A 24,762-nucleotide genomic window follows, 5' to 3' on the forward strand; every position below is an offset into this window, starting at 1 on the left:
TTTGTCATTCCTAATTTATGGTGGTTTGACCTACTGGTTCGAGATGTAAGTGCCTGTTGGTGGAATACAATTTTGCCAATGATAGCAATAGATGCAGGAAAGTGTAAATTACACAAAAATTCCCACATTATTATTATTATAAGTGCAAAAAAAGCAATACAAATACTATCTTTTTGGTTACATCAAATATTTGGTGTCTGTACCCTCAATGCCAGACAATGGAAGCAAGAAAACCTGGTGCAGTTTCTATCCGAAATGTTAAGGTGAGCAGTAAACAGACCACACTGTTTTCGACAGGTAAGGTCTCATCAATGTTTCTGCATGTAAGGACGTATAGACTATAGCGTAGCCAGTAACAACATTAACCAAACCACAGGAAACTCCAGTGTGTGGAAGTAACCGCGGCTGAAAATTTGTTGTGCGTGACAATGTAAGATTGTAAGCTGTAGATTCTTATTTCTTTGCGCAACATTTGCTGTATTACAAGCTGCCACATCCCTCATTGACAACAAAAAACGTCAATTTAAACGAAATTGTTTCGTGTGGGTTTTGCCTAATTCTGACTTTCTTACATTAAAAGGGTGGTTCTTCGGCCGTTAGACTTTGCTGTTTGGTATTACGACAAGCATCCCGGGACAAAAATGTTGCAAAATGTCATCGCTTTATCGCAAACTGTGAGTAAACTTGTTTAAAGTATTCAAACTATCATCTACCGAGGTTTGTTTTGAGCAAAAAAACTAGAAGCGTTCATGCGTGTCCAATCCAAAGGTAACAATGGAGACAATGGCAGTTTGGCATCCATAGTAAGTTATCTATGGTTTTTCTAATATCCCAATCTCACAACTGAAATCCAGCAGAAAAAATCCCAATGAGTGGCAGCCCTGGATCCAGCACATGCACATAAAAAACATTTTTGTTTTCCGCATCAGGCGAATAAAATAAAAGACAGAAATAAAAACAAATTTAATAACTTTAAAAACCATTGAAATCCAGACTTCCAAAACACCCGGTTCTGCCAAAAAAACGTATTTCTATTTTTTTAATTTACATAAATAGGTGTGAATTTTATTATCATGGTAACGATGCAGTTTGGACAAATTTTCCAATTTCGGTTAATTTTAAAACTTTGAAGTAAATTTGTTCTTGTTTTTTTATTTAATTTGATTTAAGAAGTGACTAAAACCTCATTTAACATGGGTTTCTTTACTTTTATTAGCACGGGAATCACAAATAATAAAATGGAAGGAAACGACAAAATTGTAGAAGTTTGTGAAAATCGTGTTGATAAAAAAGTTTGAAGTCGAAGTTTAACTTTCATCAAATAATTCTTCGTCGCTGTGGGAAAATTCGTTCTCTTTACCCATCAGTCAAAATCAACAGTTGACCGCTGCAATAAAACATTCATCTGATTTTTTTCTAAACAACACAAGTAGAATCACACTCAAGGTCCAGGTTTGCTAAGAGTGTGACGTCACCAGCGTATGACGTAATTATAATTTATGTCACTATTTTATGCACAGGTGATTTTGTATTGGAAAATGTTTATCTATAAATCGAACAAGCAATCTTACGGGAAGTCCGAGTCTTTCCAGTTCTATGTATAAAATCTGTTTCACATCATCAGAAATCCGGCAAACCTGCAGATCCAACTTCTTAACTTTCCTTAAACAACCGGAAGCTGAAATGATTTCCACTTCGGGATCTCCGAACTTGTTGTAACTCAGATCAAGATATTTCATCTGCGCAAGATTTGATGATTATTTGTTGCAAATATTAACTAGACAAATTAACTGTCACGTGATGAGTGACGTAATAGTGTCGTCATATATTTGATTTCAGGTTTTGTAATAATTATTAAAAATATTCTCATGAAACAAAAGCACTATTATAACAAACCCTGTGTTTCATTTTACTGATTCCTCCACAAATCACCCTCAGTGTGTCTGAGTTCAGGTTGCAGTGTTGAAGACTCAGCCTCTCAACAGTTCGATTCAACCTCGGAAGGATTTCAGCCAAGGCATGCGCTGCACTCGATGAGATGGGAGTTGCGGTGAAATAAAACATCCCAGGAAGATTACTTGCAAGAAAGTCCTTTTCGTCATCTGAGCATTCTTGCAAGTCTGTCAGCAAATCTAATCAAATATAAAGATTTTTTTAGATTTTGTGGGTTGTATAAAAGGCTAAAACTAGGCGACAAGAATATAATCCCAGAGTCTGGGTGGACCAAAAAGTTATTTAACTACCTTCAAAAGGCAAAAGCACGGCTTAAATTTACAAATTTAGATTTAAAAAAAATATTTATTATCACAAAAATAAACGCCCAGTATACTAAGAAAAATTGATGACTGTTGCCTATTTGCATTATTGCTGAACCAAAGTTAATTAAGTGTACTTTTATACGTTATACTGTATTAGTAAGTTTTAATTAACTCTGCCTACCTGTTTATTTGCACAACTTTCCACCTTACCTACTTTGTAAAAGATTTTCAAAAAAATTATCAGCGGTTAAAATTTACCAAATTTGCGTCTAAACACCAGAGCAAAATTAATGCGTCCTTCCTTCAAACTTTTTTAGGCTTCTGACTTACAAGTTTACTTAGTAAGCAAAATATTTCATAAACACAATGTGATAGTTATGACGCAATAGAGGATTTATGATGTCATAGGTAACAATGCAATTTTAGTAGCAATGTTATGGCAAAATTCCGCTAACGGTGCTAATGATTTTAATTGATTATTTTCAAGATTTAATTTAAACTTAACATATTTTTTTATTTATTTTGGCAATAAATTATTGCACTGGTATAACATAGTTGTTTAATATCGCGGCCAAACTAAGTCTTTGCCATTTTAAATAGCTTTCTAAAGATCTGAAAAAAATATTATTGTTTGGCGTGTAGTCATATATTTGGTAACTATTACAAAAAGGGTGTGTTAAAGAATGATCTGTAAAAACACTCTTACCAATCAATTCATATCCACGCACGTCGGTTTTCATGTATTTGATGAGCTTTTTGTGAAACATCTCAACTTTGCCTGGAAAATCAGAAAGTTATCAAAGAAAATGGAAAAACACGCGCTTGTTTTAGTAATAGTGTAAGAAAGACAGGAATGCCGTAATGTGCACGTATGGTGTCGCAAACCGTGTTGAAGTAGGAGTACCGTAGAATACAAGCATAGCGTCACGAATTATTGCAGAATGGGGCAGTAACTTGCTATTACATCTTCACACTTATTTTTTCCCACTGACTGCGTTGTAACATTACATGTGATATGTGCAACAATTGCATACTTCATTTGCTACCCAACATGACAAAGTAAAGTGCGTTCATTGTTGATTTTTATAGTTAGTTTCTGTAAGATGTTTTATCACAAATCAAGCAAACGGCGTTTCTTGTGATCGTTTTTTGTTGTACTACCGTCAAATAACGTTTCATAATAATGGTTAGCTGCAACGTGTTTAGCCATCATCCACCATGTGTACCATCAACTTTATTATGGTGTTAACGTCATTGTTATGTAATTGTTGTGCAATTGTCCCACCAAGCGAAATAAATTCAATTTTTGTGGTAAGCTTGCAACTATGAAAACGAAGAGACAATCGCTCTAAAATGTTTTGGAAAAGTCTATTTAATACAGCTTCACTCCAGCTATTTTTTAATGATTGTTTGGAACAGGTATGTGGCTGTTGCACCTATTTAAGATGACAAACCCATTTGTCAGACCCAGTCTTGCAGGTTACGAGGTAATGTGCACTAACAATCACATACAATGCCAAATCAAAAGTTAACTACAACATAACAACTACCAGATTTTTGACGCATGGGTGCACAACAAGTAACTTGTTCAGATATACTTTCAGATGACACTACAAAACAAAAAAGGGATATGTTTATAATGTTTCTATTTCACAAACACTACGGCCTATTTCAAATTTGGTACATAATTAAAAGGTATACAAGCATGCTTGCTATAATCTGAAATTTAAACATTGCTAGAAAATTTGACCCAATTTTAGGTGTTTAGCAGGTTAAATAGTGTGGCTGTAGAGTTAAGCAATCAACATGCCAATATAGCAGGCTGCAGAAAAGTTGCATATAATTAGGGAAAGTTTTAACAATCTTATGTTAAATCAAATATTTATTACAATATAATACATGAACATAGGAAAACTTACTAGTTTATCATTAAAATATGTGGTAAACTTAATGGTACTGAGGAGTGCTGATCACAGTATATTGACAAATGATTTATTCAATAACAGTTCCGGCAACCCACCTTTTATTTCTCCAAGTAAAAGACCACATAAAAATCGCCGAACCATCGACCAATGGCCTCCCTTAGCTACATCAGCAATGATTTTTTTGAATTCTTTGTCTGGCATGAACTGGCAGAAGTATTTTGCAGCAAACATCTCCTGTAACGTTTGATGTGAGAAGTAAAATAGCTGGTCACCATCAAATAGTTTCTGACTTGGAAAGCCAAATTTACGAGCAAAGGCTACGATGATATCTTGGACATCAGTTGCATCAAAATCCTCAAGTTTTTCTTTGTTAAAAACGACTGTTTCCTCCTGCATTCCTTCAAATGCCATTTTACCAAGTGGCTTCCATAACTTGGCAATATCCCGGTTGTGTACATGCTCAGAGTATCTTAGTTGCTGTAACACAGTTTGAAAAACCTCTGTGACTGTTTTAACATTGTTTGGACCTCTATGTAAAACAGCAATAATAATAAATTGCAGTAACAAAGGATTATGGCAAAGACCAAACAGCTGTGGAGCTTTGGTTGACACTATTTCCCACAATTCATCTTCCTTGTCGCCTGCCAAAGCACGAAACAGTTTTTCCATGTCTTCGGTTGAAAGGTTATCAACATGAACTGTGACATCTGGACGAAGCTCTGATGGGAGTTTAAGAATTTTGTGGGGACGTGATGTAAACAACAGTAAAGAATCTTTGAAAAACTTCTTGTAACAAAGATTGGCTATTAGCTGATCAATTGCCATGGGTGTTTTATAATCTACACTAGTAGGTCTCAAGTTTTCCAGTGACATTGAACTTTGGTCATAGCCGTCAAAAACAAAAACACACTTATCTTCGTTTACCCTCATCCACTGAAATGCGTTTTCCTTTGTTTCATCATCCAACCCAGGACAAAGAAAGTCAACAAAAAGCTGTTTGCATGTTAGATGTTGCTCATAATTTATGTCCATAAATCTAAGAAGAAACATGGCAGATTGATTTTCTTGTCTTTTTGCCAATTTTTTGGAAAGGGTAGTTTTTCCTGAACCAGGTGGGCCGACTAATGTGATGAATTTTTTTTGTGAGGTTATATTTAATAAACTGTCAAAGGAAACAGGCCGTTTATATGAAGAAGAGCCAAATTCTTGTTTTTTAGTAGATGGAATGAATTCCTTTTCATTCACAGGCCTCTCTCCTTTATAGGCGTCATACTCATGCATTCCTGGGTGCACATCAGGTAGTTGGTGTTGTTGCAATGTTTTATCATAAAGCACCACACTTTCTCCCAAGCTCCTCATGTGCTCGTCCTGGTGCTTTTTAATAGCTGCAATTGAAACTATATACAACAAATTGTTTTTCACTCAACTTCTTTTCATAAAACGTATATTCCCTGCAGTAACCTGTAGACGTGCGAAATCCAAACGATCGATAATGACCCTATTTCAGGGGGGGTAACTGGAGGAGTGACAGCAAACGGCATATTCTACAAGCTTTTAAAATTTCATTCCATTCCAACACTGTTAACAAAAACTCACCCATTTAATGGGCTAGTAGGGTAACTGGCGAAGTGCTACACCCAACTAGTAAACTGTGAAACCACAATTACCCATTTAAGAGTCTGTTAATTTTTGTTTCAACCGGCAAATGTTTACAATTTTGACCACTTTAGGCATTTTTATCTAGAGCTGCTAATGCTTCTGACATCATAAGGCTGTTGACAACCCCCTAAATGCCATGGCGCAAAACTTTACCAAACAATCCGCAAACGCAATTAACATACCTAGTACATATAAAAACAACAATCGGCAGCTATAAATGGAATATTCCCCAAAACACAGACAAAAACAATATGTGTCTCTTTCAGAGAAGGGGACCCGAAAATGGTGTGTAAAAAAATGTGTAATTGCATAGATTTCTTATTTTTTCAAATACTCTTCCAATTGCTGGTCATTGTATTTTTGTCAACTATTTACGAATACAAATATTTTATGCGAATTGCTAAACAAGTGCCAAAGCATTCATGAACCTGAATACAGCTATGGAGTTTTTTATGGTAGTGCTGCCAAAGTTTTTCATTAAAAAGGGCTCCAATAAGATTAAACAACACTGGGTTAGACAAGTGGTAAGACAGAAAAACCTGGCATTGTTTGATGATATTTTTTCATTTCAAAATCATACATGTCCATGTATTGCAGTATATTTTTACCTTTGTCAGCATCAGATGGAAACTTCCTATCATCAGTGTTCTCTGCATAAAAATAAAAGATTATAGCCATTAAGAAGCAAATTTGTCTTACATGTATTGCAATATAAATTTATTTATGTCCTATTTATGATTTATTATAAACACTATTTGGCTTACAAACATGATTGTTTTCTTAAGCAAAAATTGGGTTGATGCGAAGTGGTAATGGTATTAAAATGTGGCGATTAATTTTAGAATTCAAAGTATTAACCCAGACTTTGAAACTACTTCTATGTTCTTTTAACATCATTACCATGATAAACAACAACTGACAAAAAATGTTATAGCTTTTTTTCATTTGAAACATTACCAAGTTAAGTGGTCATACATAAAGCAAAGGCAGTTTCAGACTGATTGTAAACCATCATGGGAATTGAGTGGGTAGTAAATGGAAAATAGCACTCTGTTACCATGCAGTAGCTAAACTGACAATACCTGTTTAATCACCGTTTAACATGACTTTTGGAGATGCATAGTTATTTCATTTTGTTTAACAACTCTTTGCCAGGAATACACTATCCTTAAGTAACAGTTATATTTGCATTTTATATATTATATATCCTATTTACCAATTTACTATACGCAGCATTTGATCTACATATATGATTGTTTTTGCAAACAAAAACAAATGTGTTTTTTTAGATTCGTAAGGACAAGTTTTTAAAAAGCATTAACCCAACTTTAAAAAAACATTTGCCTGTATTCTTTTTGCATCATAATTGTCATATAATTACAAAACAGCAAAAAAGAACAGAAAAAGAACATTTAATTTAATCTCTGGCTTTGACCTTGATATTGTCGACCTAAATCAGATTTAAACAATATTACAGACACTATAAATTAAAACAGAACAAATTGTGTTTCACTTCCCAAAATGAGTACCATTGACCTGTAGTAACCTCTCACAGTGTAGATGCCGAATGGCCCTTTAATGAACTTTGATACCGTTTTCAATAGCACACAGTCCTTAGTGTTCAACACACAGTGTCATTTGGGGTCAAAATTAGGATGGATCAAATATCGATAAATAATCAACAAGCACACTTTCTTAACAAAAGGCATATAACAAACCTGTGTTGGACAGAAAAAATATGTGTCCCTTTTAGGGCATGGGACACTCATGTGTAAATTTACCAAAAGTTTTAAAAGAGCATTCTTTTTCCCCAAACTGTTGAAACAACAAAGCATTTTTTATCATCCAAACTGTTGGTGGATGGGAAAAATTGTTTACCTTTGTCCCACCTCACGTTTTGTGACATAAATACTCGCTTTAAAAAGAAGCACATTAGTTAACATTTGCAATTGTATTGGAGTCCTGGAATTTTAGTGTTTGCAACTAAGTGGATGTCGGTAACATAACATTCCTACTGCCTTGGTATAATTTTTTTCACTTTATTAATCTGTTTTATGTTTTTAGTGAAAGCATCCAGGATTCAATAGCGAAAACCTCAAAAGATGCTTTTCACAGAGCATGAAAAGATATGGACATTGGACGGAAGCCTCAATTTCTTTGTACACTTGGCTTTCACTATTTCCAAGTTGACAAATTTTTAAACAAAACTGACTTTGACATGTATCAGTTTTGATAAGATAAACATAATGTTTTAGCATGTTGTTGGCATCTATTACCACTACTTGTTTGTTGATACCTGTGTTTTTATACAGTCTTACATTTTTAAATTGTTTTTATTCTAGATTGTTTAAAATCCATCGCACATTTAATGCGAAAAAAAAACAGTTCAAGTGAGCACCACAAAAAGTACTGGTACTATGGGGATTAAATGTTGCAATGCATTGTAGGGGGTTCTCTTACTCAGGTATAAAAAACATAAAATACAGTTTACCTTTTGTTTCTTTAGTAAGAGTTGGTGTTGTTGGGTAATCTGAACAAAAAATTCTAGTGGTAATTACAATGGAAGTGTTAGATAGGATAAAATTTGTGTCGACATATCAAAAAGTGAACAAAAAACTTTTTAAGTCTAAACTAGTTGTTTGTGTTTCAAGTTTTATATGGTTTAACAGTTTGTGTTTAAACCTTTTTAATGACATAGACTCTTTTAATAACTTAACTGATTTACTTTAGTTTAAACCCAAACTTTTAGTATCAGATTTTATAATAGTAAAAGGAAAACTTACTAGATTTTTTTAACCTTTGTTTTTTTTTCAAATTTGTACTCATGCATCACATTGTATAGGTAAACATGAAATGGCAGAGTTACACTTACAATTATGTTGTTCCTGAATAGTTTGATTTCCGATGTTGAAGGGCCCAGAAACTGATGAACTGCCCATGGTAACATTATGCTGGTTTACAACATTTTGTTCTAAAAAATTAAAGCAATGTAGATGTCATTTATGCAACAGTAGTTTATTGCCTTTTTTCTGCATTCAAAGGTGTTTACAAAAGTAAACTTACATTTGTATTTACATCACGAGTTGCCATCAGATTTTGCTCAAACACATCATGGCTAACATGCCTGTTCACATGCACAGATTTAAACGGATAAATTACAAAAATATACCCCATTTTGTAGGAAGAAAGAAAAAGGAAAAAGGCAAATGTAGTAAATTACTGGGTAAATTTTCTAAAATTTGCCTGTTTAAAAAAGCAGACATAAAATAAAATCGTCACCCAGGAAGCCATTACACCTAATCACGCTAACTAGAATCCCGAAAATATGTTTTATGCCTTTAAAATCAGGGTAAATTTTTTGCCATGTGAATGACATCTACAATTAACAAATTTTAAAATCCTAAACTCTGCCATACAAAGAGCTGTTTAATGGTATGACCCTAAATTCTGGATACACATCAATTACAACACCACAAAATTAAAATTCGAAGTGAGCTAAATAAAGTGCTTAGTTTAATGGCACACTTTGTCCCTAATAGTCATGTTCCTGTTACATGAATTAGAACAGTCATAAAACATCCAGCGCAGAAAATTTCACACTTATTCAAAGATGTAAAGGTGAATTATTGGGTCAAAAGAACTGATATTGTATAGTCTAGCCCGGTAATTTGCTGGAAGTTCTACAAAAAATTACTGAATTACCAAACCACAATGACCCGACCTATAGTCCTGCAAAACTGGAAACACAGGGAAATAGTAAAAATACCATTTAGCTAACACGCAATTTACCTACAAACACAACATATAGCATGCATGAAATTATGCACAACAAATTTTACAAATTTCCCTGTTTTTTTTACAGGCAAACTGAAAAGTTTCGAGTTTAATTTTGACAATATTACCCAGTTTAAGATAAATTTAAAAGATGCTACAAAAATTAAGGACTGCATTTTTGATTCCTTATGTGTTGCAGGTATTATTTGAAAAAGATTGTCAGTTAAATGTAACATACGTCTGTGTTTTAGTAAATATTTGATTTTATAAAACCCATTGATGATTTCTTTAGCTTAATTGAAGCTTGTATGTTTGTTCAATGTTATGAAACATACAAAAGCTGCATTGCACAGGGCAATTCTTTGTGCTATAAAGTATTCTACACAAGCAATATGTGTCTGGATGCCCTTACAGCACTATAACAACACACAAACTTTTTATCATGGTGCCAAGCAGCATAGGGGGCTAGTGGAGTAAATGTGGGAGCTACAGGGTTGAACACAACTATCGAAACCTGAAAAAGGCCTATTCTATTAGCTATCCAAAACTTTAGCCTTCTGACACTGTTATATCAAACTCATCAATTTTTGGTGGCTAGCGGGGTAAATACTGAGGGTCACCAAGACAAACAAAGTGGGATGCATATCTACATAACCATATCAACCGTCTGTGTAAGTTTCAAATCAACTTTTTATGGCAAAACAAGTTGAAAAAACTCAGGAGAGGAAAAAAACAAAATACCTTAACAATAGTACAGTACCAGTAATCATATGCATTTATTTTAATTATGTTGTTTTCATAGTGACAATGACAACTAATATAGCTATGTCCCTTATACCACGCTTGACTGTTTTGTACACACTGATGATATTTTAGTGACAGGTTTATTCCTACCCCATTTGGCATAAAGAGCCACAATTTTAAAACCCCTGATCTAAGCATTTCTGTTGACATTAACTTATATCTCACAATTTTATCTTTTTGAGCAATGTGACATAACAGCTAAATACGTTACCTTCACCAGTTTGTGTGTCAGTTGTTTGTTGAGAAGTTGTTTGTGAGATTTCAGTAGAAGTTTGATCATCCTAAGAATGCAATATTGTTGTATATTTTTGTTAGATCTGGAATCTAACTAATGAGTAAAATCACAGTATCTTTCACATACAATTCAGTCGCTAAGTTGTATATTACTTTACAACAAAACAATACTTTTATATGGTATTTGTCTAAAAAAGAAATAATATGTAGATACAAGAGAAGATTTAAATACATCCTGGTTCCTGGTTATTGGATCATATTATCACTTGAAGCAATTTGACATCGAATGCATTTTAATTTATTGTATTTTAAAGTATGTGAAAGTCCTTTGCACTAATGTACCTCATGCTTATCCATACTTGATGCGGGCTGTTTGTTAGCTTTTATGAAATTGGGATCAAAGCAATTTCTGTATTTCTAACAAAGTTTGATGGAAGAGGAAAATGTTCGTTTGTTCAGAAGATGCTTGAGAAATGGTTTCAGCCAAGACTCAAAAAGTTACAAAGCACTTGGCAACCTATAATCCTGCAAGCAAAACGGTTGGGTTTACTTCTGAATTATAGATCACCTTTCCTGAAGGGGACACACACTGTGTTTGTCTTTTTTTCTGTTTTTTTTCTTTTTACCTTTTTTATGTTTTTTTCTTTTTACTTTTGTTCAGCTATTGCTGGTTTGTTATACGTGTTTGGTCAAGAACGAGTGCTCCAAATTTATACAGCAGTTATTTATTTATCCTGATTTGATCCTCCTGAAGTTTGACCCCGGATGACCCAAGGATTCAGCCACAGCCCCCAAAACGTAAATTGGCTTCATTTATTGTTGTGTAATAATAGGAATCGTTGTCTAATAATGAAATAGCTGAATCGCGGGTAAATTGCTGACGGTTAGTGCAATTTAGCATTGGGTGAGCTTTAAGAATAATATAATACTTAAACCCTCAGCCGAAAACCAGATTCAACAAGTTTTCTGACGTTCAGCTAAATTGTTTGCGCGGAAAACGATGAATCACGGAACAGCCAGTGCTAGGCGAACATTGTATTTAGGTACAATACTAGTTTTACTGTTATGTTCCAACTTCTATAGCACTATATGAGCGATTTCATCCGTTTCAGTTATAACGTGATGTGCTATTAAGCGGTTCTCACGCTTTAGTGTCACCCTGAGCCTAGTTGTTTCATTGCATCAAAATTTCGTTTGGTTTTCCGCAAAATTATTTTAATGCATAAAATGTTCCGTGGCTCAAAAAAGGCTGAAAAACACTGAGTTGCGCAATACCACGAATGCACTGAAGTCTGTAACTGTAGTTGTAGCAACCCTTTTAGTTTGCAATGGTCACCAAATGAAAAAAGTGTGTTTGCCTCTTGCTCTGTTGACCACACAGTGCGCATATGGGACACTCGTGCAGGTCCTACCAAGGCTTGTATGCTAACAACAGTTGCTCATGAGACTGATGTAAATGTCTTAAATTGGAAAAAAAATGATCCCTTCATTGCCACTGGAGGTGATGATGGTATCATTAAGATTTTAAACTTAAAAAATGAACAATATTTCCATCATTTTTGGTTAACTTAAAAGAAAGTCCAAAAAAGTAGCAAAAAACGACTCAAATTGAAATTGTAGACACAATTGTTTTTCAACCACGTGCGGTTACAATGTGTTTTAGAAAGCCAGACATACCCTACAACAGGGGTCGGCAACCCCTGGCCAAGGATGGCACGCGAGGTAGTTTGTCATGGCACGCCAACCGATTTGCTTGTTTATATTAAAGTAACATTTAACCTGTTACATTGCTTGTTTTCAGGTTGTATCATGTCATTGTCTCAAAATTCAGCCTTACATGCACAAAACACTCTGTTTCTGTTTATTATTGATATCTGTTGGCACGAACCACTATTATTTAGAAAAACGTTGGCACGCGAGGTCATTAACACATGGAAATAACAAGTAAATTGGCACGCGCCGCCTAAAATATTGCCGACTCCTGCCCTACAAGAATAGCTTTAGACTTTAACATCACAAAGCCTAAAATCCCGTAAGACACTCACACCTGATTTATGAACATACATGCTGCGTCATTCATTTAAAACAAAGTCCACCTTAACATTTTGCACTCAACTTAAATACAGTAACCTGATTTACATACAGCTTGACTTCAGGTGCCATGTGGACTTTGGGCAAACTTTAAAATATAGCCCACCAACAAATTTATTTCAGTCGGAAAAGTACCAGAGGGTTTATTGTTCGCTTTAGAACGCCAACGCATATTTACTTAGTTGCAATAAATATTGACATAAGCTTAGTTTCGCTGCTGCGACAAAATGCTATGTGACAAACAACGAGAACTGCTAAAGATCGACAAAATGAAATCCAGACGATAGGCTAACGACTGTTTTTTATTATTTTTTGTGATTTGCCAATTTTTACCGACATATCGACACGAGATTGGAACTGTGGCAGGAACAATGCATTGCTGAACTAGAAAAGTGGCTTTCTGATATACTTCCATTTTATATATTCTATACGATATTTACCAATTTACTACAACTATACACAATTTTATCTAACTTACATACATGATTGTTTTTGCAAGCAAATTGTTTCGTGTGATGAATCTTTCACCCCTGAAAAATATCTATCAACGAATGAAGCGTGTAGTGAAGAAGATGTTTCCACAACCACGCTAAAAGAAAAAGCTGATGTGGGATAGTTCGTACTAGTAAAATATGATGCACATGGCAAGAAATCAGTCTTTTATGTAGGCAAACTGGTCGACTTTGAAGACTCCGATGAAGAGGAAAATGAAAAAGATCTCAACATAAAATTTTACAGAAAGAAAAGCAATGAATTCATTCGTTGAGCCGATAGTAGAAGACAGTCGGGGCATTCAATAGGCAAATGGGTGCCCTATGATTTCCCATGGTACCGGGGCAAACATATTTTAAATGTTTTTCTCTGTACCGGGGCAACATCGAAAACTTAAGAGCCTTATGAATTTGACCTTTAGCTTTGGCCAGCGACACTCCTACCCTTTCTCGGTAAAGGATCACCCTTTACAACAAACTAACATTTAAGTTCATGTGACGCATACAAAAAAATATTAGCAGTTTTTAAAAAACCCGTCCGAACCATCCCCGGTCTCCCCTATACTATCAAATAATGATTATTGTTGTGTGGTGACACTGTGAGTCTTCACCTGGGCTTTTGGTGTTTGAAATTACGCTAAAATAATGAGAAAGTTTCGTGTTTAGCGTCGTAATGACGTTTCAAGTTACTAGTTTTGTAATGATTGAGCGAATCTTGATAGATAAGACACACAGGTTTTAACTTTGCAGTTATTGCTAGTAGAAGCTGCAATACAAATGTAAAATGCTTTTAATGTCAGCCCTGACTTATTAAATCTGAAAAAATATATCTGTCTTCAATGCACAATCTAGCACGCTTTTGTACAAGAATGTTCTTTTCGGTTGGTTTTTGGAATGTACGTTGGTTGACAAACAGTCAGTATATTGTTAATACAGAATAGAATGTATTGTTTCATAATCTGGTCAAACAACTGCAAGATGGGGAATTCATGTGCAGCATCAAAGAGCCGAAATCAAAGGCTCAAAGAGCCATGCAGTTTGGCCACCCCATGGACTAGATGATACAGAGAAATTTTCCGTGACGTCACCCTCTTGCTCGATTTTGAAAACATGGATCCGCTTTTCTGCACAAGGATGGTTGAATACTCATCCGCGCTTACTCCGGCCAGCGGCCACTCCCAGCACAGCACACCGCCCAACTACAGAGATGGGAAAGGTATATTGTGGATTGTAAAGATGTAATTCATTTTCTCACCAACCCAGAAATAATGGCAGACCCATTTATTTCAAAAGGTGTCACTAAGAGCTGATTTATTTATTTATTTATTTCAGATTTTGAAATTGGCTTTGCAAAGCGTTTGGACCAAATTCAACAAAACAATTTCACATACTACATAGGAGGGGACATCAACATAAATTTGCAAAATGTCAGCTGCATACCGAAAATAAAAAACTACATTAACATAATTCACAGTACTGGCTGCAACATACCAATCGACAAACCAACCAGATATGGGCCTTTTAGTCAGCCATCAATACTTGATCACTTTTACACAAACACTAGACATATGGTATCTCCTGCAATTATAAAGTTTGACATATCAGATCATCTACCAATTATTTTATCAATTACCTCCACACAGACACTTCATACCAAGCCAGTTTTATCATACACTCGCTCATTAAAAAACTTTAACATTGAAAACTTTTTGACAGATCTGGACCTCCGGTTGTTGTTTGAATTACAACAATCAGAGAGTACAAACATCACAGATCTAGAAAACAAATTCACCTCTTTCATTAACATTTTTGCTAAAACCTTGCATGATCATGCACCACTGCGCCCCTTGTCAAGAAAAGAAAACAAACTTAAACAAAAACCATGGATTTCAAAAGCAATCCTAAGGTCAATAAAAATCAAAAACAAAATGTTTAGAGAATGCTACAAAACTAAAAGCATTACAAAAATTCAAAAATACAAAACCTACAGCAACATATTGAACCGTGTTAAAAGGGTGGCAAAGCAGGAATATTACCACACACAGCTAAAATACAGTGCAACTTCCACACAAACATGGAAAACTATAAAAGAAATAATTAATAGCACAACAAATAAAACAGTCATTAATCAGATAACTAACAATGGTAGCAAAATCACAGACAGCCTGAAAATAGCACAACACATGAACAAACATTTTGCAGCAGTAGGTCAGACACTGGCACAAAAAATCACACCCACACAAGAACATTTTACAAAATTTTTAAAACAGCCATGTCCAAATTCCTTTTTTCTGCCACCCATAATCAACATTGATGTACAGAGACAAATTCAACTTTTAGCTGACAAAAAATCACAAGGTCCACATCACATTCCAATTCGGTTTATAAAAATGGCAAATGAAGTCATCACACCATATTTAACAGACTTATATAATGAATGCATAATGTTGTCATATATTCCCAAATGTTTAAAAATTAGTCACATCACACCAATACCCAAAAATAAAAATCCGACCACATGTTCAAACTTTCGGCCAATCTCCATAACTCCCATTTTCTGTAAAATATTTGAAAAACTTTTACTAGCTCCATTGACAAAATTTATTGAAAAACATAATGCCATCTCTGAGCACTAATTTGGGTTCCGTCGACAACACTCAACAGACCTACTAACAGCTGACCTTTATGAAAATATTTTGCATAGCTTAGACCATAAACAATACCATTGCACTATATTCATGGACCTCTCCAAGGCATTTGACACAATCGATCATGGTATTTTAGAGCACAAATTACAACATTATGGTATACGTGGTGGGCCGTTAGATTTGCTCATGAGTTATGTGACCAATAGAAAACAACACACAAAAGTCAACAACACTTTATCAAATGCATGCACACCATCACACGGATTACCTCAGGGCAGCATTTTATCACCACTATTGTTTCAAATATATGTCAATGATCTACCACTATCCAGCCCCCTCCTATGCAGATTATTCGCAGATGACACAATCCTCTTTCAGTCTGACAGCTCACTAACAAGCCTAAACAACAAAATTCAATGCGGAATTACAGGAGCAGACATTTGGATGCGGTGTAATAAGCTATCAATTAATTACCAAAAAAAACAATTTTATGTTATTTCATAATACTCGTCCACCTGATCCACTACAATTTTTGGTTACAATGAATAACCAACCAATTTTAAGGACTAATGTCACCAAATACCTTGGACTTTATAGATGATAAACTTACATGTAAAAATCATATATCATGCATATCATCAAAAATAGCTAGGTCAATTGGGATAATTGCTAAAATAAAAACTTTTGTCAACAAACCTACACTTTTAACTCTGTACTATGCGTTGATTCATCCACACCTTCAATATTGTGTGTTAAACTGGGGACGTGCTTATCCCACCAATTTGGCCCATATTCAAGTACTGCAAAATAAGGCAATAAGACTCATAAGTAACACTGACATCAGAACACACATGCAGCTAATATATAAAGACCTACGGATACTTGACATTAATGACATGCTTCATTTGGAAATATATAAATTTATGTACAAATTTGATAAACACCTTCTGCCTTCGGTGTTCAACCAATATTTTATACCAACATCCCAAGTCCACGATCACAACACCAGGCAAACCAAATTCCAAAACTATCATCATCCGCAGGTACAAACAAACTCAGGTCTCAAATGCCTACAATACTTTGCAATTAATCTTTGGGCCCAAGCTCCAAATTCCGCAAAAACACTTGGGTACTCAAAATTTGTCTCCCATGCAAAGCGCAGTATCATACAATAAACTTGTTGACAAATACGCCCTTGACAAAAACGCACATGTTGTTTTGAAAAAAAATCCCATGCGGCAGAAGAATCCTGTTGCAAACATTGCTTATTTTTCGTTTACAGTTTGTTTATTTTTTGTTTACAGTTTGTTTATTTTTTGTTTACAGTTTGCTTATTTTAAATTGGCTGCAACGATGTCATCTTTTCAGCTCGTGTTTTTCGGTATCTTATTTATTTATTTATTTTCATCTGTTCTCTCGTCATCGTTTTTTATTTCCTCACGCAGCCTATTTTCGGTTCGTTAACTATTTATCCACCCGCTTTCTACTTTTTGTATACATTTCGCTTTACTTAGTTCGCTACTGCAATGCAATTTTTTTTCTTTTCATCTGCGTGCTCTTGTCATCGTATTTCTTTTTTTCTTTCGTCATCGTATTTCATTTCCTCACATATTTTCGGTTTGTTTATTATTTATCTAAACGCATTCTATTTTTGTTTACACTTTGCTTACTTAAGTTCTCTACTACAATGTTGTTTTTCAGTCCATCATATAAAGTTACGGTTAGCAGTTTTTTATCAATTTTTCCTCTTTTTTTCTGTTCCTTCGTCATCTGTTTATCTGCTTTCCTTTTTCATTTCCTTATGTGCTTTCGGTTTGTTTATCATTCTTTCACCTGTACTTCTTTTCATAATCACGCCCTCTCATAATCACACACATTGTTTTTTGTTCTATGCGTATTTTTCCCCATTTGTCACCGGTTTTTGCTATCGTAGTTCGTTGTTAGCTGATCTTTTTTACTCTGGTTTTCCTACCACAATCGTCTTTTTCGTTTCTTCAGTACATTTTGTAGTACACTTGCTTGCCGATCCATCTCTTTTTCGTTTTTGTTCTTTGCTTAAATGTAAATAAGCAAATTTTTCCGATGGGTGATTATTTTCTTACCTTTGTATGTTTTCTGTTTTGTTTATTCATTTGATTGCCTGTTTTGAAATAAAGGGTGGCTGACAAGGTGACCTTAGGGTCTTTCGCCACCCTGCCGCTTAAACAGCGCAAAAATAAATTACTTACTTACTTACTTACTTAGTAGTTAAACAGCGATAGGTTTAAAAAGTAAGTTTTTGAAATTTCACATTAAAAACTGAGTTTTTCTGCACGACAAGACTAAAATACGGGACTGAGTAAAAGTTTTCTGGCAGTTTTTGTAGCGATACACGGGACTACGAAAAAGCATTTAATTGACATGGCAGCGCTACTAACACCATACTTCACGGCAGGCCCATTTATTTCCGCAAAGAGCTGAATTATCACTTTCAGCTAAATAGAAGTAGGTTTAGTAATTTACGCTTTTGGCCGATGGCGTCTCTTTGTGCGCTGGCTGGCTGAGTGGCGGCAATACGCGCATGTTATGAATTTCAAATGAATATTCGGAGCAGCTCTCTAATGCGCAGAATAACGTTAAGGCTTTTTGAAATGGACATGCTTTGCACAATCTGACTTTGGAATTGGCAATTTTCACATACATTAATGATGTTGTTTTGTGGAACAACCCTATTTTAACTTGATTTTTGCACTGTAAAAGCGTGAGTGCCTTACAGTTATTTCGTGTGTGTTTTATCGCTCTTAACTTGCAATTACGTATTTTTACGAAATATTAATGGTCGTCGTTTTCCCAAGGTGTATTTTAGCGTTTAGCGTACTAGCTCAAATAACAGGTAATGTTTTGTATGTGTACTGAGGGTACCAGTGCGCGCTGTTCACTTTGGTTAAGAGCACCTAACCTATATAAATAAATAATAGCAACACTTGACAACCACCCCAAGCTGCGGCGTTGCTAGGCAACTTCTAAATGCTTGTAGCAAGATTTGCTACAGTTTCTTCAAACCAAGTTTATAAATAAAAAAATGCTGAAAAAACACACTTTAGCTGTCACTTCTAGCTCTTGTTTTTTAACAACAACAACAAAAATCAATCCTTTCAGTTTAGGCTGATCAGTTGTTTCACATGTGTAGAGTCACCCAGGATAAGAAAATTCATACCTACTCTAGATTAGGCTACCATCAGGCGCTAAAATTCCCGACATTGAAAGTGTTTATGATTTTTTTCCGGCGTTGTTTCCGGCCCTATTTGTGTTGACGGAGTTTTTTGAGTTGAAATCACCAACACACAATAATTGCCATAAGAGCAACAAATTCCGACTTGCAGAACAAAGCGAAGGTTTATTAGTCGTATGCCCTTTGTATTGTCTATCAACAGGCACATCACACCAATCTTTTTCAAAAACCACAACTTAAAAACCAACTAAAAAAACTCTACAAGATTTTCACACCTGATCTATGTTTCTCCATGCTGCGTCGGTGACTTTTGAACTAAATTAAAACCTCATATTTTGCACTCGACTTAAATGCGGTAAACTGACTTGCATACAGTTTGACATTAGGTGCCATGTATACTTTGACTAGCTTTAGTGTGTTGCCCGCCCACAAATCTATTACAATTAAATCACATGCTCCGTGGTTTATTGGTTGTTTGAGAGTTGATCAAGCGCATTTGAATTGTTGTAACGAGGATTTTTATGACCTTAGATCTGCTTGCGCAACAAAGTGCTACGTGACAAACAACATGAACCACAGCAGGTCAAACACAGTTTATATTATGAAAAAAATAATTTTTAACAAGTCTACCTCCAAAAATCTGTTGTTTTTTTGGAAAAGGTTTGTAAGACTAAAACATCATAAAATGCATAAAAATAACAGTACTCCAACTCACACATATAGCAAACAATAACAGCAAGTAGATTACATTACTATTACACATTTCCAGGTTTACTAGAAAACTGCAAGTGTGTAACTAGTATTGAAACAGCGACATATCACCAAAATACATGGATAATCATGCAAGTCATATTACAGTTAACGAAACTTCATTGTATGACTTTCACTTCAACTAAAAACGGGCAATAACTATCCATACCCTGTTTTGTTTGCACTAGAGTTCTGGTTAACGTCAAAGCACACATCGTTTCTCGGAACAAAAAGGTCAAAAACTGCCATAAACTAAAGCAAGTAAATTCAAAAACTATATTTGGAAACTTCCTTGAATGCAAAAGATCACAGTTCTGCTCAGAAATCATAGCAATTAATTGATTCTACTATTTCTTGCAAGATTTATGGCAGTAATTCCCAACCAGAATGGAATTTTATGCGTTAAGCAGGGTCGTTAGTGTTACCGTAATTTTGGGTCGTTATGACCTAACAATCGAAAAATTTTGGCCTACAAATTTAAATAATTTTTTTGAGAGATTTTGGCGTATGAAGAACTCAAGTAGTTAAATTACGCATTATCGTAGAAAGAAAAAAAGTAAAAATATGGCTGTAGGCTAATCTATCTAAAGTGAAAGAATATGCAAAACTCTAACAGAAGGGTGAAAATCTGAACACAGACCTAGCCTATTCTGAAAGGGGAAATGAGCTAATCAAAAATCACTACCAAAAAATGCAGCTAAGACACAATGAAAATTGTCAATACATTTGTCTCAACAAAAGGTATATAAAGTATTAAAGCAAAACCGAAGCAAGAGCTGCACCTAACCTATAGCTGCCATAAAATGACTTGGGACCTACCAAAATTTTGCACACTTTGAGGTGTTGAGCATCACACCTTATCAATCTAATTATTTTACTTAATGGTTTATGATTCACAATAAATAGACAATGGCCATTTACAACCGTATAATGTTGGCTACAAGGTGTAAAATAAAAAGTTCACAGACAGTGCAACTAATAGCCTATACTTACTATACTATGGTGCAACCTCTACTACACTACGACAATGCAGTTTGTTAACAACTTTGACTTTTTAAACAATTTTGATAATTTTGACCTATTCTGTAATTTGTGACAAATTTTGCCTTTTTTTACAAGTCAAAAAAAAATTCGACCTAGTTGTTACCTTGTTTCACATTAGTCCCTTAATTTGTTTATCAAGAGTCGTTTCCTGTGTGTGTGTGTTTGTTTTCCTATAACGTTAAAAATCAAGCCCTGTTTTGGCTTTATTGCTTGGCCTCCGCGACCGCCAGCTAGCGATCTTGTTAGGGAGGAAAGCTACTCAACGTGATTTTTGCACCTCAGCCAGCAGGTTTGCCAACACGGACGCCCCACCCCATATTCTTTGCTCCAAAACCAACGGAAAAGCAAAAACTATAGGAGATTCCGGCCAAGATGGACGAAAACCTACAGCAGTTCCTTTGGATATTTTAAAGTAAACTCGACCAGGTACGTTCAGAAGTTGCAAGGACAAGCTATCAAGATCATCGTCTACCGGCACACGACAGGCAGCAGTCGTCTATACATTCCAGGGTTGCACCACAAGATGTCAGTGGAACCAGAGTGATGAGGAACGTTAAGCAGCAGAATCCGACTACTTCTTCAAGTAGAGAAGTAATACAAAGCCCTGCTTCCGAAGTAAGCCTAAAACGTTATGTAAACCTATTTATCGAGGGCACGATGGTTCGTGCATTGGTTGACACGGGTGCCAGCTTAAGCGTATTAAACTTTAGTGTCCGGGAAACCGTAAAATCTAATGACAAGTTACAACTCCGCCCTTCACCGAGAAATACTGAGTTCGAAGGCGCCTCCGGCGAAGTAATTGCAAAAAACGGCATATGCCAAGTAGAAGTCAAACTTTGCAGTTTCAGCTTCAAACAGGACGTTTTGGTGGCATCGCGTATTCAGGAAGAGTGCATTTTGAGGCTAGACTTACTGCAGCGTAACAAATGTCGACTTTGCTACAGAAAGAAATCAATCCAGACAGGCAGAGGATCGGCACCAGATGTTGTCCACCCTTTTTCACTGCAAACGAGCCGAGATATACTTGATGCAGGATGTATATGTTGCTGGTTCTTCGTTAGAGATGTAAACGCTTTTATGCCTAATTCGATATCTGTATGAGTGGAGAAGGACAGACAGTTTACACTGACCTAAAATCTATTAGGAGGGACGTACGTAACTTCGACGTCTAAGAATACAGTCCCAGTCTATTTAGCCAACCTCGGGAATGAACCAATGTTCTCTGGGAGTCGTATAGCTAGCTTAACACCGGTCTCTGCCCTAGGCGACAATAAAAGCCACTCTCACGAGTCGTGTGTTATGATCGAACCCAAAGAGATGCTAACATGTAAATGCAACTGTGATGTGTGTTCCGCTAGTAAAAATACAATGTCCACTGTTACTAGGTTTTCTGCTGTAGCTTTTCGACCAAATGAAGGACCCACACCTGAACACAAACTTTTAGAAGAAGTAAAAATCGGCGACGCCATAACACATCAGCGCCAAGAGGTACATCGTTTACTCCAAAGTAAACAAAAAGCGTTTGCTACGAGACAACTCGAGCTCGGTCGGACGCATCTCACTAAGCATGTTTTCGACACACAACACACCGGTACAGCAACCTCCGTGCCGGATGCCACCCAAGTTGTAGAAATTACAAAACAAAAACGTACAAAAAAATGGAACAACAGGGGCTGTAACGACCTTTGCATTTCCCTTGGTCTAGTTCTATCGTACTATTGCGGAAAAACTCAAGTGAGACCATATATTGCATTGATTAATTATAGGCAAGTTAATCACCTGACGAAAAAGAATAGTTACCCTCTACCGAGAGTGGCCTGGCGAAGTTGAACATCGTGAGATTTTGTCCGATCCCGAGAAACGTGAAGAAAATACGGCAGTTTGTCGGTTGACGTTTTATTATTGCAGGTTCAAAAAGGTATATGCAACTATTGGAGGCCGCTTACACAAGATGACCGAGAAAGATGTACGTTTTAATTTTGGGGAGGAATTTTGGGACAACAAGCATTCGACGGCCTAAAAAACAGATTAGTGCAGGCGCCGTTACCACAACACCCAGACTTTACCAAGAAGTTTGTGCTCGACACTGACGTTTCCAGCGGTGTGGTGGGTTGTGTTTTATCTCAAATTTTCGACGACAAGGAACATACAATCGCATACTGTAGCAAGGCCTTGTCAAAAGCGGTACGCAATAATTCAATGACGCGTAAGGAGTTACTTGCAGTTATCTACGCTATTAAGCTATACAAATGTTATTTAATCAGCAGATCGTTCTTCTTACGAACAGACCACTCCTCTTTGCGCTAGCTGTGGAAGTCGAGGGAGCTATATGGGCAATGTGCCTGGTGGGTGAAACGCTTAGCCGAGTACGATTTTGAACTGATTCGCCGGCCAGGCAGGAAGCATGGTAATGCCGATAAACGACGATCCGATGCACTTTTCGGTAAACGATAGCTACTCAACAGAACCGAAACATGCCAACCGATTCGAAGTAATACCGCTAGAGTTTAGAAAAGCAATAGAATTGTCCGTCGACGAAATAATTAAAGCACAGCGAGATGACTAGAAAATCTCACCTGCTTTCAGGAGAATTGAATTACAACATAGTTACCGTACCAATCGTTGAATTTCGCGTCTACGAAGACAAAGCATTTATGGGACAGGTTTAGCAGGTTACGACTTGTAAATAAAGTTCTTTTCCAAGCAGGAGACTCTCCACATCAACCGGTCGTTCATGTAGATTTTAGACCGACTCATTACCCCACAAAAGATGCAACCTGATGTGATTTGGGCCCTACACGACCCTCCTCATGGCGGCGGACACCTTGCATGGAGTGGCAAAGACATGTTCCAAAGCTTGCGATCGGCACTTTTGGCCAGGGTGGCGTGTGAAAGTTGAAGTCTACGTTCGGAGCTGTACCAAATGTGAAAGAAGTAAAAAGTTTAATGCTTGACCTAGGGCGTCAATAGTCTCTTCAGGCAAAGTAAAGCCGATGGAACGCGCGGAAATAGATATATTGGGGCCCTTACCTCTGTTGCTATGTGGCTACCAGTACGTTTGAGTAGCGTGTGACGTTTTTTTAGTAAGTATGTCTGCGCTTGATAATTACGAACTCAAAGGGGTTCGGAAGTAGCCAGCGTTCTGTTTCTCAGGTGGCTGACAGTACACGGTTCCCCGATGTCATTTACTCTGATCAGGGAGCAAAGTTAGAATCCTCGTTATTTCAAGAATTGGTACGGATGATGGGTTGTCCGGCGAGAACGGATGCAGAAGTAACAACCACACCATTACAACGAGGACCCGCAACTACGTACAACGCCATGAAAACAGTGGGACAAAGCTTCATCCGCGGTAGTCGCCGCGTACAATGCCAGTGCATGACATGAAACCACTTCACTATCGCCACATTACTTGTTAAACGGTCACAATATGCGTCTTCCAACAGATTTATTAGTAGCGCCGACTGACGACTCAACGAAAAATGACCAACTCGGCGGTCTCCAGGACAGGTTGCAGCTCGCACGCAAAGTGGTTCGAGAAACGATCACTGCCCAGCTAGAACGAATAGCGGCACATTACGACAAACGTCAGAGGGGAAGAACATATCAGGTTGGCGATCTAGTGCTCTAAGACCTGGTAGTAAAACCTGCGTTTGTAGAAAATTTCACATGCCTTTTAAAGGTCCCTTTATAGTGACAGCAGTCAAGTCACCCGTCAACTATGAGATCGAAGACGACCAGGGAAAAATGAAAGTAGTCCATTTTAACAGAATGAAACTTAACCGCGCGACAATGATGCCAACGAACACCCTCAGTGACGAGACTAAATTTACACACAGGGCCCCGTACCTCCGTAAATACGTATATGAATAT

The 24,762-nt window shown here is 36.4% G+C and overlaps 3 protein-coding genes and 1 long non-coding RNA gene across 6 annotated transcripts in view; 1 reads left to right on the forward strand and 3 right to left on the reverse strand.

The window, feature by feature from the left end:
• Positions 1-24,762, reverse strand: part of LOC145213531 (uncharacterized) — a 133,994-nt gene that overhangs the window by 46,826 nt on the left and 62,406 nt on the right. The window lies entirely within an intron of this gene.
• The window catches only part of LOC145213619 (intelectin-1-like), a 239,640-nt gene that overhangs the window by 41,907 nt on the left and 172,971 nt on the right, over positions 1-24,762 (forward strand). The window lies entirely within an intron of this gene.
• On the reverse strand, positions 1,213-11,011 carry LOC145238124 (NACHT, LRR and PYD domains-containing protein 3-like). Its single transcript, XM_080101197.1, has 11 exons — positions 10,997-11,011; positions 10,632-10,701; positions 8,715-8,813; positions 8,334-8,372; positions 6,451-6,492; positions 4,279-5,580; positions 3,809-3,868; positions 2,965-3,036; positions 1,897-2,132; positions 1,572-1,739; positions 1,213-1,387 (listed from the first exon to the last, which is right to left on the reverse strand). The coding sequence occupies exons 1-11, from the start codon at positions 11,009-11,011 to the stop codon at positions 1,364-1,366; spliced, it is 2,127 nt and encodes a 708-aa protein (XP_079957323.1). The 3' UTR covers positions 1,213-1,363.
• On the reverse strand, positions 15,757-17,415 carry LOC145213652 (uncharacterized). Of its 2 annotated transcripts, XR_013856867.1 has the most exons (4): positions 16,829-17,415; positions 16,585-16,684; positions 16,153-16,283; positions 15,766-15,793 (listed from the first exon to the last, which is right to left on the reverse strand). It is a non-coding gene; the product is annotated as an uncharacterized LOC145213652 (long non-coding RNA). The 2 variants fall into 2 exon arrangements; XR_013856866.1 differs by having other exon boundaries at positions 15,757-16,283; positions 16,829-17,412.

Source organism: Phallusia mammillata, chromosome 1 (assembly GCF_965637545.1).
Source record: "Phallusia mammillata chromosome 1, kaPhaMamm4.hap1.1, whole genome shotgun sequence".
NCBI classification, from domain to species: Eukaryota; Metazoa; Chordata; class Ascidiacea; order Phlebobranchia; family Ascidiidae; genus Phallusia; species Phallusia mammillata.

What these genes read in the sequence shown, in the direction of transcription:
- LOC145238124 (XM_080101197.1), bottom strand. An exon ending in ACCCATGCGTCAAAAATCTG is followed by an intron (nt 3,037 to 3,808) that starts GTAGTTGTTATG and finishes CTGATTTTCCAG; the next exon opens with GCAAAGTTGAGATGTTTCAC. An exon ending in TGGAAAGACTCGGACTTCCC is followed by an intron (nt 1,388 to 1,571) that starts GTAAGATTGCTT and finishes GTTTTATTGCAG; the next exon opens with CGGTCAACTGTTGATTTTGA.